The 12243-nt window shown below is 37.7% G+C and overlaps 1 protein-coding gene across 1 annotated transcript in view; it reads left to right on the top strand.

The window, feature by feature from the left end:
* The window catches only part of WDR49 (WD repeat domain 49), a gene marked incomplete at its 3' end in the record, with an annotated part of 124783 nt that overhangs the window by 40165 nt on the left and 72375 nt on the right, over positions 1-12243 (top strand). The window contains exons 5-6 of the mRNA XM_053657731.1: positions 4314-4481; positions 6170-6318. Of these exons, the coding sequence (XP_053513706.1) occupies positions 4314-4481; positions 6170-6318 (317 nt within the window). The remainder of the gene's footprint in view (positions 1-4313; positions 4482-6169; positions 6319-12243) is intronic.

Here is a 12243-nt window from a genome sequence, read left to right on the forward strand (position 1 = left end):
GGAAAGGGAAGGCTTAAGGTAAAGTAGGGGCTTGGTCTGGGATTGAGAGCATGGGGGACATAAATGTAGTCAGTCATAGAAAGAACCTCAGATCTGCATACATGCAGCAGTGTGGCTTAGTGGAAAAGAATGATGCAGTAATGCAAAACAGCTCACAACCAAACGGAGGTGGGTTCAGTCTCATTTCCACCTCCAATTGGCTGCCTGCCCTCGAGTGAGTTGGCTCGGGACTGCCTGTTACCTCATCAGTAATCTACCTGCCGAAGACGATTGCAGTAAAGCGCCTGGCATGATGCCTAGTACATAAGAGAGATACAATAAACTATCCTAATAATGCCTGAAAGTAATTCATAGGTTGAGGGAGATTATAATGGGAGCTAAGCAAAAATCGCACTATCCAGGCAAATTCTCGGCGGAGCAGAGAAATAGACCGCTTTGGCCCTGGGCAGTGCTCTGTGTTTCATGACATGCTTCACAGTGAATCACTAGTCCCCTTGCTCACAGTCTTCTTTGCTTCATCCCAGTCTTTCCTTTCTCTCTTAGAAATTGTTCTCTGTCGTTCTTAGGAGAAACCCAGCATCGAAGGTCAGTTAAATTCATACACTTTAAAGAAATAGAAGCTAAAAAAAAAATGGAGCCCAAAATAAGCACTGATGAGCACAAAGAGTGAAAAGTTTTAAGAATCACTTGAGAAAGCCAGTGAAGTGTTTTAAAAATCCAAAATCACCTTGTAGCTGGAAGTTCATCACCTGAGTTCTTCAGATCTATCATGGTTGGGCTTTGTGAGTGACGGTAGAGAGGTTCTTAAAATCCTGGTATTTTATTCACAATTTTGTGCACATATACATTTTTTCTGGTGGAGACAGTATACAGTTTTCATTAGATTTCCAAAGGAATATTTGACCTCCTAAATTTTAAGACCTCTGGAACAATTCCTTGTAGTATAAAGTAATGGTGATACTCTACAGAACATATTCTAGTACTTGTTACCTAAAGTGTGATGCTCAGCCAACATCAGGGCAACAAATGGGGATTTGGTAGAAATGAAGAATCCTAGTTCATTGCATGACGATGTGTTGAATGGTTATTGCATTTTTACAGCAGTCTGATCTCAGGTGACTCCCACGCATACTGAAATTTGAGAAGCCCTGCTCCGGTGGTCAAGAGATCATGCCCTATATTCTGCATTTGCAGTCTAGCTCTGCCAAATGCATGTAACATTAAATTGTACCAAATCAGAGTCAGAATTCCACAGTCTGACAGCAATCGGTTGCTGACTGGCCAAATCATTGAACTCGCGTGGGTCTCTGCTTCATCTGTAAAGTAGATTAGTCCTCTTTTAGCTCTGAATTCTGGAGTTTACCTCATTTCCCACACACATTTTATCACCCCTTTTTATCAACTAAAATCATATCTTTTTGTCAACACTCACCAAATATCTCCTAAATCCTGAAGCCCACATTGTTTTGTTCTTCTTTGAATATCTATTAGACTTTCTGTTCCACTCACTCAATCCACCACTTTATTATGTGCTAAAGTTTCTTCTAGTTGTTTGATATATATTTTTCATTCCAGGTTGGGAGGCATCCAGGCTGTATCTATTTCTCCTCTTATTAATCTCACCGGGGCACATAGTAGATGCCCCGTAAATCTCTGAAGGCGGGGTACCATATTTTGAGACAGGATAACTACAGATGACACACTGGGTATTCTCAGTCTCGTTAATTTAGTCTTAAGTTGGTCATGTTAACCCATATATTTCATAGTGAGATAAATAAGAATTATGGTAAATTAAGCCATTCATAAATGTCAGTATAGGCTCTTAAGTCAATAAATTCTAGCTGTTGTTAACCCAGTTGAATAGGCTAGGGGAAAAGAAATGTATTAAGCTATCCTGCCTCTCCAAATTTGCTGGCCTTTAATAGTTATTTGGAAATGTATATATACATATATATGCACATATGTATCCGGATGTGTGTATGTATATACACACATATATTAGGTTGCCATGTCCAATATAACCAACAATACAAAACCAACATGGTGGTGCTTACTTGGAGAAATTTGTTCTTATTTTGACAACTTTTATTGGTACAAAAAATAACTTTACACAGATCTGAACATTTTGTCATTATAAAAGTATTTGTAAGGTAGAATGATAAAATGTTTTTGTATTATAATTTGTCACTTGACTTTTACCTTTTAAATACTTAGATACACGGTATGTGGGCCTCCCTTTGTGTGCTTACCCTGGGCTCTTTGTTAGGGGTGAGCCTGCCATCAGCCTAGGGGTGGTAGTGTCTTTCTGCCCTCAACTTCCTGTCACTTGTTTGGCCTCTTGATTTTTTGCCACCCTTTCATTTTGTACAAATAAGCAGACACATGCATATTTTTAAAGTTTCTTCATTTTTTACATAAAAGGTAGATTTATGGGTTGTATAATGGCCACCCAAAAGATATGTTTGAAGTACTGACCCCTGTGACCTTAAAAGATAACCTTATTTAGAAATAGTCTCCTTGGATAAGATGTGGCCTTACTTTATGAAATGTTAAGGGGACTTATCTAAGAAAAAGAGGATAAAAAACATGTATAAAAACGCATAGAGAAAAATGACACCAGACTCACAATTGTTAACCACACTTAAAACAAAAACAAAAACAAACTAAGCAAACAACTAGAACAGGAACGGAACCACGAAAATGGAGATCACGTGGAGGGTTAGCAACTGGGGAGTGGGAGGAGGAGAAGGGGAAAAGGTACAGAGAATAAGTAGTATAGACAGTAGGTAGAACATAGACAGAGGGAGGGCAAGAGTAGTATGGGCAATGTAGAAGCTAAAAAACTTATGATACTTGGACATGAACTAAAGGGGGGAATGTGGGTGGGAGGGGATGTGCAGGGAGGAGGGGAGTGAAGGGGAGAAATGGAATAACTTGTAATGGCAAAATCAATAAAATATATTTTAAAATGTGGTCATGCCAGAGTAATGTGGACTCCTAATTCAGTACAACTATTGTCCTTATAAGAAGAGAGAACTTTGGAGACAAAAATCCTAAAATGACAAAGGACCTAAGACTCCTGTATTAGAGAAGAAAGGACTTCATTGCTCACAGCACAGCAGCAATGCGATCATGAACCCATTCATGTCGGTCCCCTGGCCTGTAAGTCCCACAGGGGCAACAGGTCCCAGGTAAATGCTTGCACGTGCTGTGACTTGTGTGACAGAAAAGAAACCCCAAGCTTAGAGGATCTGACTCTTTAAACCAGACTGGATACATGTTTGCCTTTAAGTCTAGGGGGGAGACATTGTTTTTCTTATCCTGGGTAGTAAGTTTGTCTACGTTTTGCTGCAAAGTGAGAGACCTTCTCTACATCCCGAAGTTATTTCCTATGCCAACACCCTTGAAAAGACAGTTTAGAACAAAGGAAGTGTGTGGTTAGTTTCAAAAGGAGTGTGAGAATTCTAGCAATCTATCAGGAGTTCTCATCTAACAGTGTTACTCCTGATTCTGTGGGTAGTCATTCAGATCTTAACTATTTCTAAGGGCCATTTTATTAATGCAACTCTCTTTAAGCTATGCAAAGTTACAGCATCCTTCTCTGTGTGAGCGAGGCATTTGATTTTGAGGCCAAACCAAAAATCCTTCACCTCTGGACACAAATCACTGGAGAACTTCCACCCAACCATGGAAGACAGCAGTGGTTGGAAGTCAGGGAAAGCCCTTGGCCTCTGGAGCCCTGGAGCCTGAGTCTGAAAGAATGGAAAGCTTCTTCCAACAAAAGAGTCCTCACTCTCCTTACTTGGGAAATAGGATATTGCTTCTCATCATCTGGTTCTGGGTCATCAAGAATGTAGGAACAGCCTTTTTACACTCTAGACCAGGCACGATTTACATACACCCAGGTCTGGACAGGAGCTAAATCTCTGAGAGCAGCAGATGCTGCTACGCTCTTGTGTGCCTGCTTCAGAGCCAGGAGGAAGAACCCAGGAATTTGGCCAATTACTCACTTAGATCTCCAGAATCACATGCAATTACAGTGATTAACATTTTTCCTGCCATGTGTTCCAATTAAAAAATAAAACAAGGTAGCCTTACATTGGATAAAAGTTCAAATGTGGACTTTGTTATACCTTTCCAGGGTAAGTTCTTTAATGGCAGGTTGTGGGAGGGGTGACTGAGGTGTTTTTTTAAGTGGCAGCTTGTATTACCATAATCTGAGTTTCATTTTTATCTTTACTCAGTAAAATGGTTCTATTTTGCTCTTGTGAGAAATCAGTTAAAGATTATTTTCCTTTTTTTTTAAAAATCAGTTACCTACAATGCATCTTTAGATGCTATTATTTCCAGCACAACCAACAATACGAACACTGTGGTGTTGGCCTGGAGAGAGAAATCCAACAAGCATCTTCAAATGACGTCCTTCAACATCGCCCAGGGCGTTCATGCTTTTGATTATCACTCTCGGCTCAATTTAATTGGTATGTAAAATAAATCATGATAACTATGAGGGCTTCATAAAGAGTCTGGATGCCTATTTGTATGCACAAAGATGCCCCACCTTGTTGCTTTATTGCCAGAGAGACCAACTCGAGAAGCTTACGTTTTATTTCCTGAGAATGTCTGATAACGATGTATTATGAGGTGCAGTATACATGAGCCACACTGGGGTGAAAATACGGGAAAGGGAGACAATGCTTCAATTAGTGTTTTTATTTGCATTGTAAGGTAATAAAATGATACATAGAAAAAAGCCAGCATGTACTGTGTCTGCCATTCTACCGTTATCCTGACACCACCAAAAGCTTGACCCCCAAATACATCATTTTCTCACTCCTCATCCCTCACACACATGCACACGTGTGAACTGCAACATGTAGAATGTTTTCACCTTCTACAATACAACTGCTAATGATTTCTGAAAAATTTCAGATGATCCTAGCTCTAATTTATTAAAGGAGAATTTTTCTTTTGATGTAAAAGTATATTTTAGCTGAGGGAATAAGCTATAAAGGTTTTCAGGCATTAACTATGTAATAGGAAAACATTTGGGAAGCTGAATAATGTGATATGTGTAATATTAGTTCAAGCATTGTAGCAAATGTGAGGTACTGTTGCAAACTTAATAAGGGCAGTTAAAGAGAATGAACGCATAGGATCTAGAGAATGGGTCTTATTACCCCTCATTCAGTAATTATCATTCATATAAAGAGTATTGATAGACTCTTTGCTAGAGGGCTGATTCTCTAAATTGCCCGACCATAAGAGCTGACAACTCTGGTAAAAGATATCTTGAGTATGAACTCAGGAATGTGCCAGTGTTAAACTTTCAAGGAATGTTGTAGATTTATTAGAGTGTGCTGGAGAGTTTGGTGAACTGACTTTGGAAGGACTCAAATATCAGCCACTTTGCTTATTGATTGATTGATTGATTGATTGATTATTTTGACCCCTTTCCACTATCACAACTTTGTATATGGCACAGTGCTGAAAAAATAAGGGTGAATGAGCTCGGCTCCAGGCAGCCCTGAATGAGGACACCACCAGAAGGCTCCTCTGGTCTCTCCACAGACCCGAGGAAGCCCTGTGCTCCTTGCTCCTGACCTGCTTAACTAATGCAGCTGATTTATGGTAAAAAATACCTTGTTCTCTTAATAGAGCAGGTCAAAAATATTTTTGTGTTTCTTGTTTCCTTGTAAATACTCAATTATTTACATGACAGTGAATAATTGTTTGCTTCTATTTTGTAATTATTTTGGAAACTTTAAGTATTGTTTTAGTCCTTTCTTACTCCTAGGATAACTTGAATATGTCTATTAAATCCATTCCTAGGGTGTGCTGGCCAGAGAGCAGAAATACAAGGACTAGAAAGCAGGATTTTGTTCCCTCCTGGCTGGGCAGCTGGTTGCTTCTTAAATGGGACTGTGTTGTCCTTTCACATCATGAGACCCCTTCCCCCTGGTCCCTCGGTTTCAGCTCTTTCATATGACAGAGCTCATGCCCTAGTACTCTGGGCTGTTAGGCATAGACGAGATTTTCCGTCCTTTAAGCCAGGGTACATTAGCGCTCAGAAAGCATTTATTTACAGATATGTGATCAATTCATTTCAAAAAGAAAATGTGGGTTATGCATGTTATTAAAAAAAACTTTTTCTTGTGATTCTGATTAGCGACTGCTGGTATTAACAACAAAGTTTGTCTTTGGAACCCCTATGTCGCCTCTAAGCCGGTTGGCGTCCTCTGGGGTCACTCAGCCAGTGTGATAGCCGTCCAATTTTTTGCTTCAAGAAAACAACTTTTCAGCTTCTCCCAAGATAAAGTAAGTGGCATTGTGCATTTATTTAGTTCTGCCTCCCCAGTTCTATCCAAATCTACCTCTGATCCTGGAGTACTCTGAGAGCTGGTCTAGATTTTAAGATATATTGTCTAACTACTATGTCTTTGGGAATCTAATATATTTGGAAATGATGTTGATGGTCACTTAACAATTTTCCTGGGTAACACGGCAAAGTATTTCATTAAAATTTTTTTCAAGCCATGTACTCATAAATTTAATTCTTATTATTGAGCTCCTAATATTTCACACCTTAAGAGTTTCAAAAGTGCTCACAAATTCAGTAGAAAACAATAGAAATTAGGTGAAGAAATGTCCCTTTGGTAAGACACAGCCAGTTAGCTATCATTGCTCTGATATTGAAGAGACTCAGTAAGTAAGAAATTAAAGTTAATATGAAGAATATCAAGTACATTAGGAACATTTCAATTAAGTATATCAAGTCCTTTCTCTTTGATATTGATGGGATACTTTAAATATGAAGGAAAAAACATGGCACTTTGAACCAGCTAGTCCCCATTGAATCCTGACCACATTACTTAGTTACTCATCTCCCCTCAGGAAAACTTCATCTCTAAGAATCTTGTCATTGGTCCCTCTGTAAAATTTCCATTGTACATGATGCCTGATGTCTAGATCCAGTTAACACGTGACAGATTTCAAGACCCCTGGTTGTGAAGAGAAGGGTAGACAACGAGCTCAGGGGGCACAACGTCTGAGACTCTCTGAATCTGACATTTTGCTTTATTCTAAAGTGGCATGCAGAAGCCAGAAGTTTATCTTCAGTTTCTAATCTCACTTCGGGCATGAGTCCTGTGAAATGAACGTGTTTTACTGTGTGCCTGTCACATAAATCCTCTCTCTCTCTTTTAAACTTCACCCATCAACTGCCAATTCTTGTTGGTTAAACCATCAAAATATGTCTTATATCAGATTTTCCTCTTAACCAACACTGCTCGAATTCCAAATCTCATCTTCTTCTGCCTGAAGTACTACAAAGTTTTCCTAACAAGTCTTCCCACTTTCAGACTGGTCTGATTTCAACCTGTCCTCCAGTAAGAAAAATTCTTCAACTTCTCATCTTTGCCCTTGGCCTGAATATCAATTTTAAAATGCTTGAACTTTTATACAAAGCCTTTCCTTCTTTCTTCTTGCATCCATTTAATGCTCCAGCCTCATCACACTCCTGCGCTGTCTCAGGGATTCGCAGCCTGCTCTTCCTTCTGCCCTCAGTCTCTTCTCCACCATGATCAATTGGCAAAGTCCTATTTATCCTGGAAGTTTCAGACCTTTTGCAGTCCTTCATGCACACCTGGGTGGTTCTCTGCACTCCCATTCTACCTTTGAGTCCCTTACTAGAGTTTGTGTCATGTTGTACTGAACTGTGATTAGCTTCCTTAGGCAGGGTCAGCATCTTTTTCCCTTGTATAGTGTCGCAGTGCTTGGCTCCTTGCAGTGTTTGTTCAATGGTCATTTGTTAGCAGCTTGAAGTGAAGACACATCACTGTGAACCTCAAACACCAAAGAGACTCAAGGTGAATGTCTTTTGGATGCCCTACTCAGATTTAGTTGTTTTACTCTTTAAAACCTTTTAGCACTTTATTTTAATTTCCATTATTGAATTTAAGACAATCTAATTTACACACTCTGGGTTGTATATGTACATTGCATCTTTCACTAGATTGAATGATTGACCGCAAAGATTTTTTGTTGGATTCATTTTTTGTGTTTCCCAGGACCTCGCAAATATTAGTGCACATTAAACACATGTTAAATATGTAATATATGGAATAGTGTAATTGTCAACTAACTGATAGAATTTGTGAAGTTAGGGACTGTGTCTTTTTTTGATTGTGCATACATACAGTAGGTCCTCAATAATTCTTGAGGAACGAATGCATTTGTTTAGTAGTTAAATTAGCAAATCTCTATTAAACATAAACACACAATAAATACCAGGTATTTTATCATTACACAGTTGTCTGAAAAGTTTTATAACTTTAAAAGCAAGCAAAAAAATGTTTTTAGAGTCAGAATTGGTTGTGTGCAGTTATTATCAATGTGAAGACTATCTGACTTCTTCCAAGGCATTTTTAACATTTCATTTTTGCTTTGACTTCTAAACCATTACATTATAATAAAGCTTGTCATGCTTGCTTTTACATTAGTCTAACGCCATTTCCCTTTGATAAATGCACAATAATCTCAGTCTTTATGTCTTCCCAAGAAACAACAGCGTTTTCTCCTACCAGGTTAAGCCTCTGCTTTACTGTCATACAATTATTTTGGATATTTTATAAGACTGGGGATCAGTTAGAGAACAGAGAAAATGAAAGAAAGTGTCTTTTTTCCAAAAGAGTCTTTGAGTGAACCAACCACATTTTGGTCGATGAGTTGCTGATGAGGGGATTTTTAGAGCAGAGTAGTTTACTCATATATCTAAATAGGTTCCTCCCAAGCTGATCTGAAACCAGTTGTCTTTTGGAAGACTGTTCTATGGCCACTTTCCAGGGATGAAGAAACAATACATTTATCCCTGCAGAATTTGGGAGCATACTAAATAATTGTCCAGTTGCGTTTTGTTTTGGATGCCTAAGCTGTTTCATAAGACAGCAGTCACTGCTGGCCAGGCCCTGCTGCAGGCCAGCAACTTGGTCCTTTTAAGGAGGAATCACCCTGGGGAGTAAGAGGATTTTCAAACCCCAGGGGGACTTTCTCTGTTGGGGGGCGGTTGATATTCCATCCAGTGAACCTGAACCAATTTTCTATTGCTCTTAACTCTTCTCTCCTGGGCTACTAATCCTAACTTGACCACTAGAAACAGATCAGTTTGTAATTTAATCCTTTGTCTGAGGTCCTGGTTTTGCCCAGAGCCCTGTTTTTGTATTGGAGACCCACGGTTGGTAAGGAAAATACATTAGACTTTTGTGTTGGTGTCTACGTCTCACCCGTTTGTCATCCTTTCCCCTCTGTGTCCCCTCCTTCTCAACTTCCCTCTATTTACCCAGAAACGGGCATTTTCATTGTCTCTTAATTATCTACCTGTGAGCAGTAATGCCTTCCCATAAAAATTAAAGTTAAGAACCATATAGTAAAAAAGGGAATACTCTTCTTGCTAATTTCCCCTTCAGATCAATTCCTCTCCTCCCGAATAGCTATTACTAACAGTTGAAGGTGTATCTTCTCATATTATTTTATTACTATTTAATATTATATAGTTATGATACTTTACAATATATTAACATATATCCCATTCTATGTGTGTACACAAATACAGCAAAATATTTATTATTAGTTTTCTGGTAAATGGTATAACATGAGTCATATTTTCCTACAACTTGCTTTTCCCCAATAAGCTCTCTTAGAGATTTTCCAATACAGTAGTTTATAGTATGGGTGGCCATAACTTAGTGACTTAATCACCTTTATATAAAAAAGATATTGTTTCTATTTTTTCACCTTTATAAACCAATTATTACACACACACACACACACACCATTAACATTTTATAAGTAAATTTCTTTGTGGTAAGTTCCTAGAACTTATGCTACTTACAGGGTCAAAGGGGATGCACTTCTTAAAGAATTTTCATAAATGCTGGTGATTTCAACTCAGAAATGTTGCACTAATTGGAATACTCTTCTGAGATGTAGAAAGGTCCTCATTTCCTCAGGTTTTCCTCATTTCCTACTATTCTTATCAATAGTAGATACCAATATTTTGTTCCCCATTTTGTGACCCTGATGACAAAATATTATGGTAAATTTTTTTCAAATATTTATTGACCATTTATATTTTTTGCTTTTTGTATATTATCTGATCATGTTTTTTATCTTATTAACTAGACTTTGTGTTTTTCTTACTGATTTGTGTTTTAGAAATATTTTGATTACTCTTTATTATGTAGGGTGCAAATATATCTTTTAAGCCCCCTTATGTTTGTTTATGTCATTTTTTCCTCATTAAAATATTTTAAATTTTTTATAAAGTTGAGTCTAAGAAGTTATTTTCTTTATGGCTGTGCATTGCTCATCTATCTAGCTTAGGAATGTCATCCACACCTCTTACTCATAAAAATACTCTTTAATTTTCTGCTGATACTTTTCATATTGTGTAGGTTTTTTTGCATTAAACTTTGTCATTTATTTGTGTACAGCTGTTATTTTCTACAAAGAGATATCCAAGATTATTTTTGCAATAGTTTGTTTCTCTCACTGGTTGGGAATGCTATTGTTTTCATCATTTGAATTACTGTCTATACGCAAATTTATTTCTAGATGCTTTATTTGTTCCATGATTCTACTTGTCTTTTTCAACACTAATTTACTGCCTTCACCCAGCATAGCTTTACTGTGTGCTTTACTGTCTGGAAGGGCAACTCCTCCTTCTTGTTTCTCTTCTCCAGTTTTAACTGTTGTCTCCCATTTTATACTCCCAGGTAAATTTTAGGGTCAATAAGCCATATTCATATATAATTGGAATTTCATTGAATTTGATGTTTAACATCTTTAACATATTGAGAAAGCATATCCTGTACTTACCCATTTATTTATTCTTTTAGCTGTTTTTCAGGAAAAAATATGCATGCAGTTGTTGTCTATTCTTTGTTCAGGTTTTTCCTTTATAGTTTAGGAGACACACTTATCATTTATATTCTTACCTTTGAAAGGGGTGTTTCTCATGGGGGTGTGTCTACTTTCTATGTAACCCGTACATTAAGTTTTTAATTTTAGCATACTTTTATTTAGCATAGTCTTAAAATGTTTAAAATAAACATTGCTTGGCAATTTTGAATAGTCTTTCATTGTTCGTTCATTTTGGGGATTTTGACTTTCTGCTATTTAATATGGTATTAATTATTTTACATTCTTATTTAATAATGTCAATATCTGGAGTCCTTGGTGATTCACATGTGATATTTGCTGTTTTGGTGATTCTCCCTCAGGGTGACTTGTTCCCTCTTATGCTTGGTTATCTTTCATTGTTTCCCTGGTTTATTTGCTGTCGTTAAACTGTAGGCACTTCTAGGAACTAAGTTGAGGATGCTTTCCTCCCAGGGACATTCGTGTGTGTGTGTGTGTGTGTGTGTGTGTGTTCGCATTGTGGAAACGAGGAAACTCTGTCCCGAGGCGACTGCATTCCCCTCCCCCTTGTCCAGTTTAACTGAAAAGCCTCACCTCATTGCCTCCACCTTGCGGCCGGTACGAGGCTTAGGCTCCTCGTTGTCGTCTCTGCTGTTATGCCTACTGTTCAGTGTATCCATCTTCATTTTTTATTTTTTTGTCCCTTTCTTCTTTTAGAACAGTGAAGCTTGTCCCCACTCCCTGAAGGCCCAGCAAGGAAGGCGCTAGTCATGTTTTATTCAGAGGTGTGTTTCTTTGAAGCAGGAAGGCCCTCTACAAAACGCTCCTCAGCAGTGATACTTGAACCGAGTGCCTTTGTTCTCCCAAACTGTTGTTGGTATAAATATTAAGTAGCTTAAAGAAGAAAGAAAAACTTAAAATGTTAAAATTTACTTTGTACAATAAAAGAGGAACTGTGATCTTTGAAAAGCAAAGTTAGAATTTTTTTAGAGACCAGCTAAATTCTATTATTTTTTTGGTGTTGCATAAGTAATGACGACAGCAAAAAAAAAAACAACCACCCAAAAGAAATTTAATCAAAATTTTAAAGTTTCCTTACGGAATTTTTCTTCTAAAAAAGAAAGTCCCTGAAATAAAATGTTGGAATTAGATTTATTGCCAAATTTGAACTGGGAAGGCAATGAGATTTCTGCAGAACAATTCATAGTGCTAGAAAACATTGTGAGTTTTTCAGTGTCAATGACAGAATACACAAACAGACACATCATAAAATCTGAGACTTGGAGCTGTATGTCTTCTTTCATTTTTGTTGAAAAGAATGAACAA

Source organism: Artibeus jamaicensis, unplaced genomic scaffold (genome assembly GCF_021234435.1).
Source record: "Artibeus jamaicensis isolate MK-2021 breed Jamaican fruit bat unplaced genomic scaffold, CSHL_Jam_final scaffold_474, whole genome shotgun sequence".
Classification (NCBI taxonomy): Eukaryota; Metazoa; Chordata; class Mammalia; order Chiroptera; family Phyllostomidae; genus Artibeus; species Artibeus jamaicensis.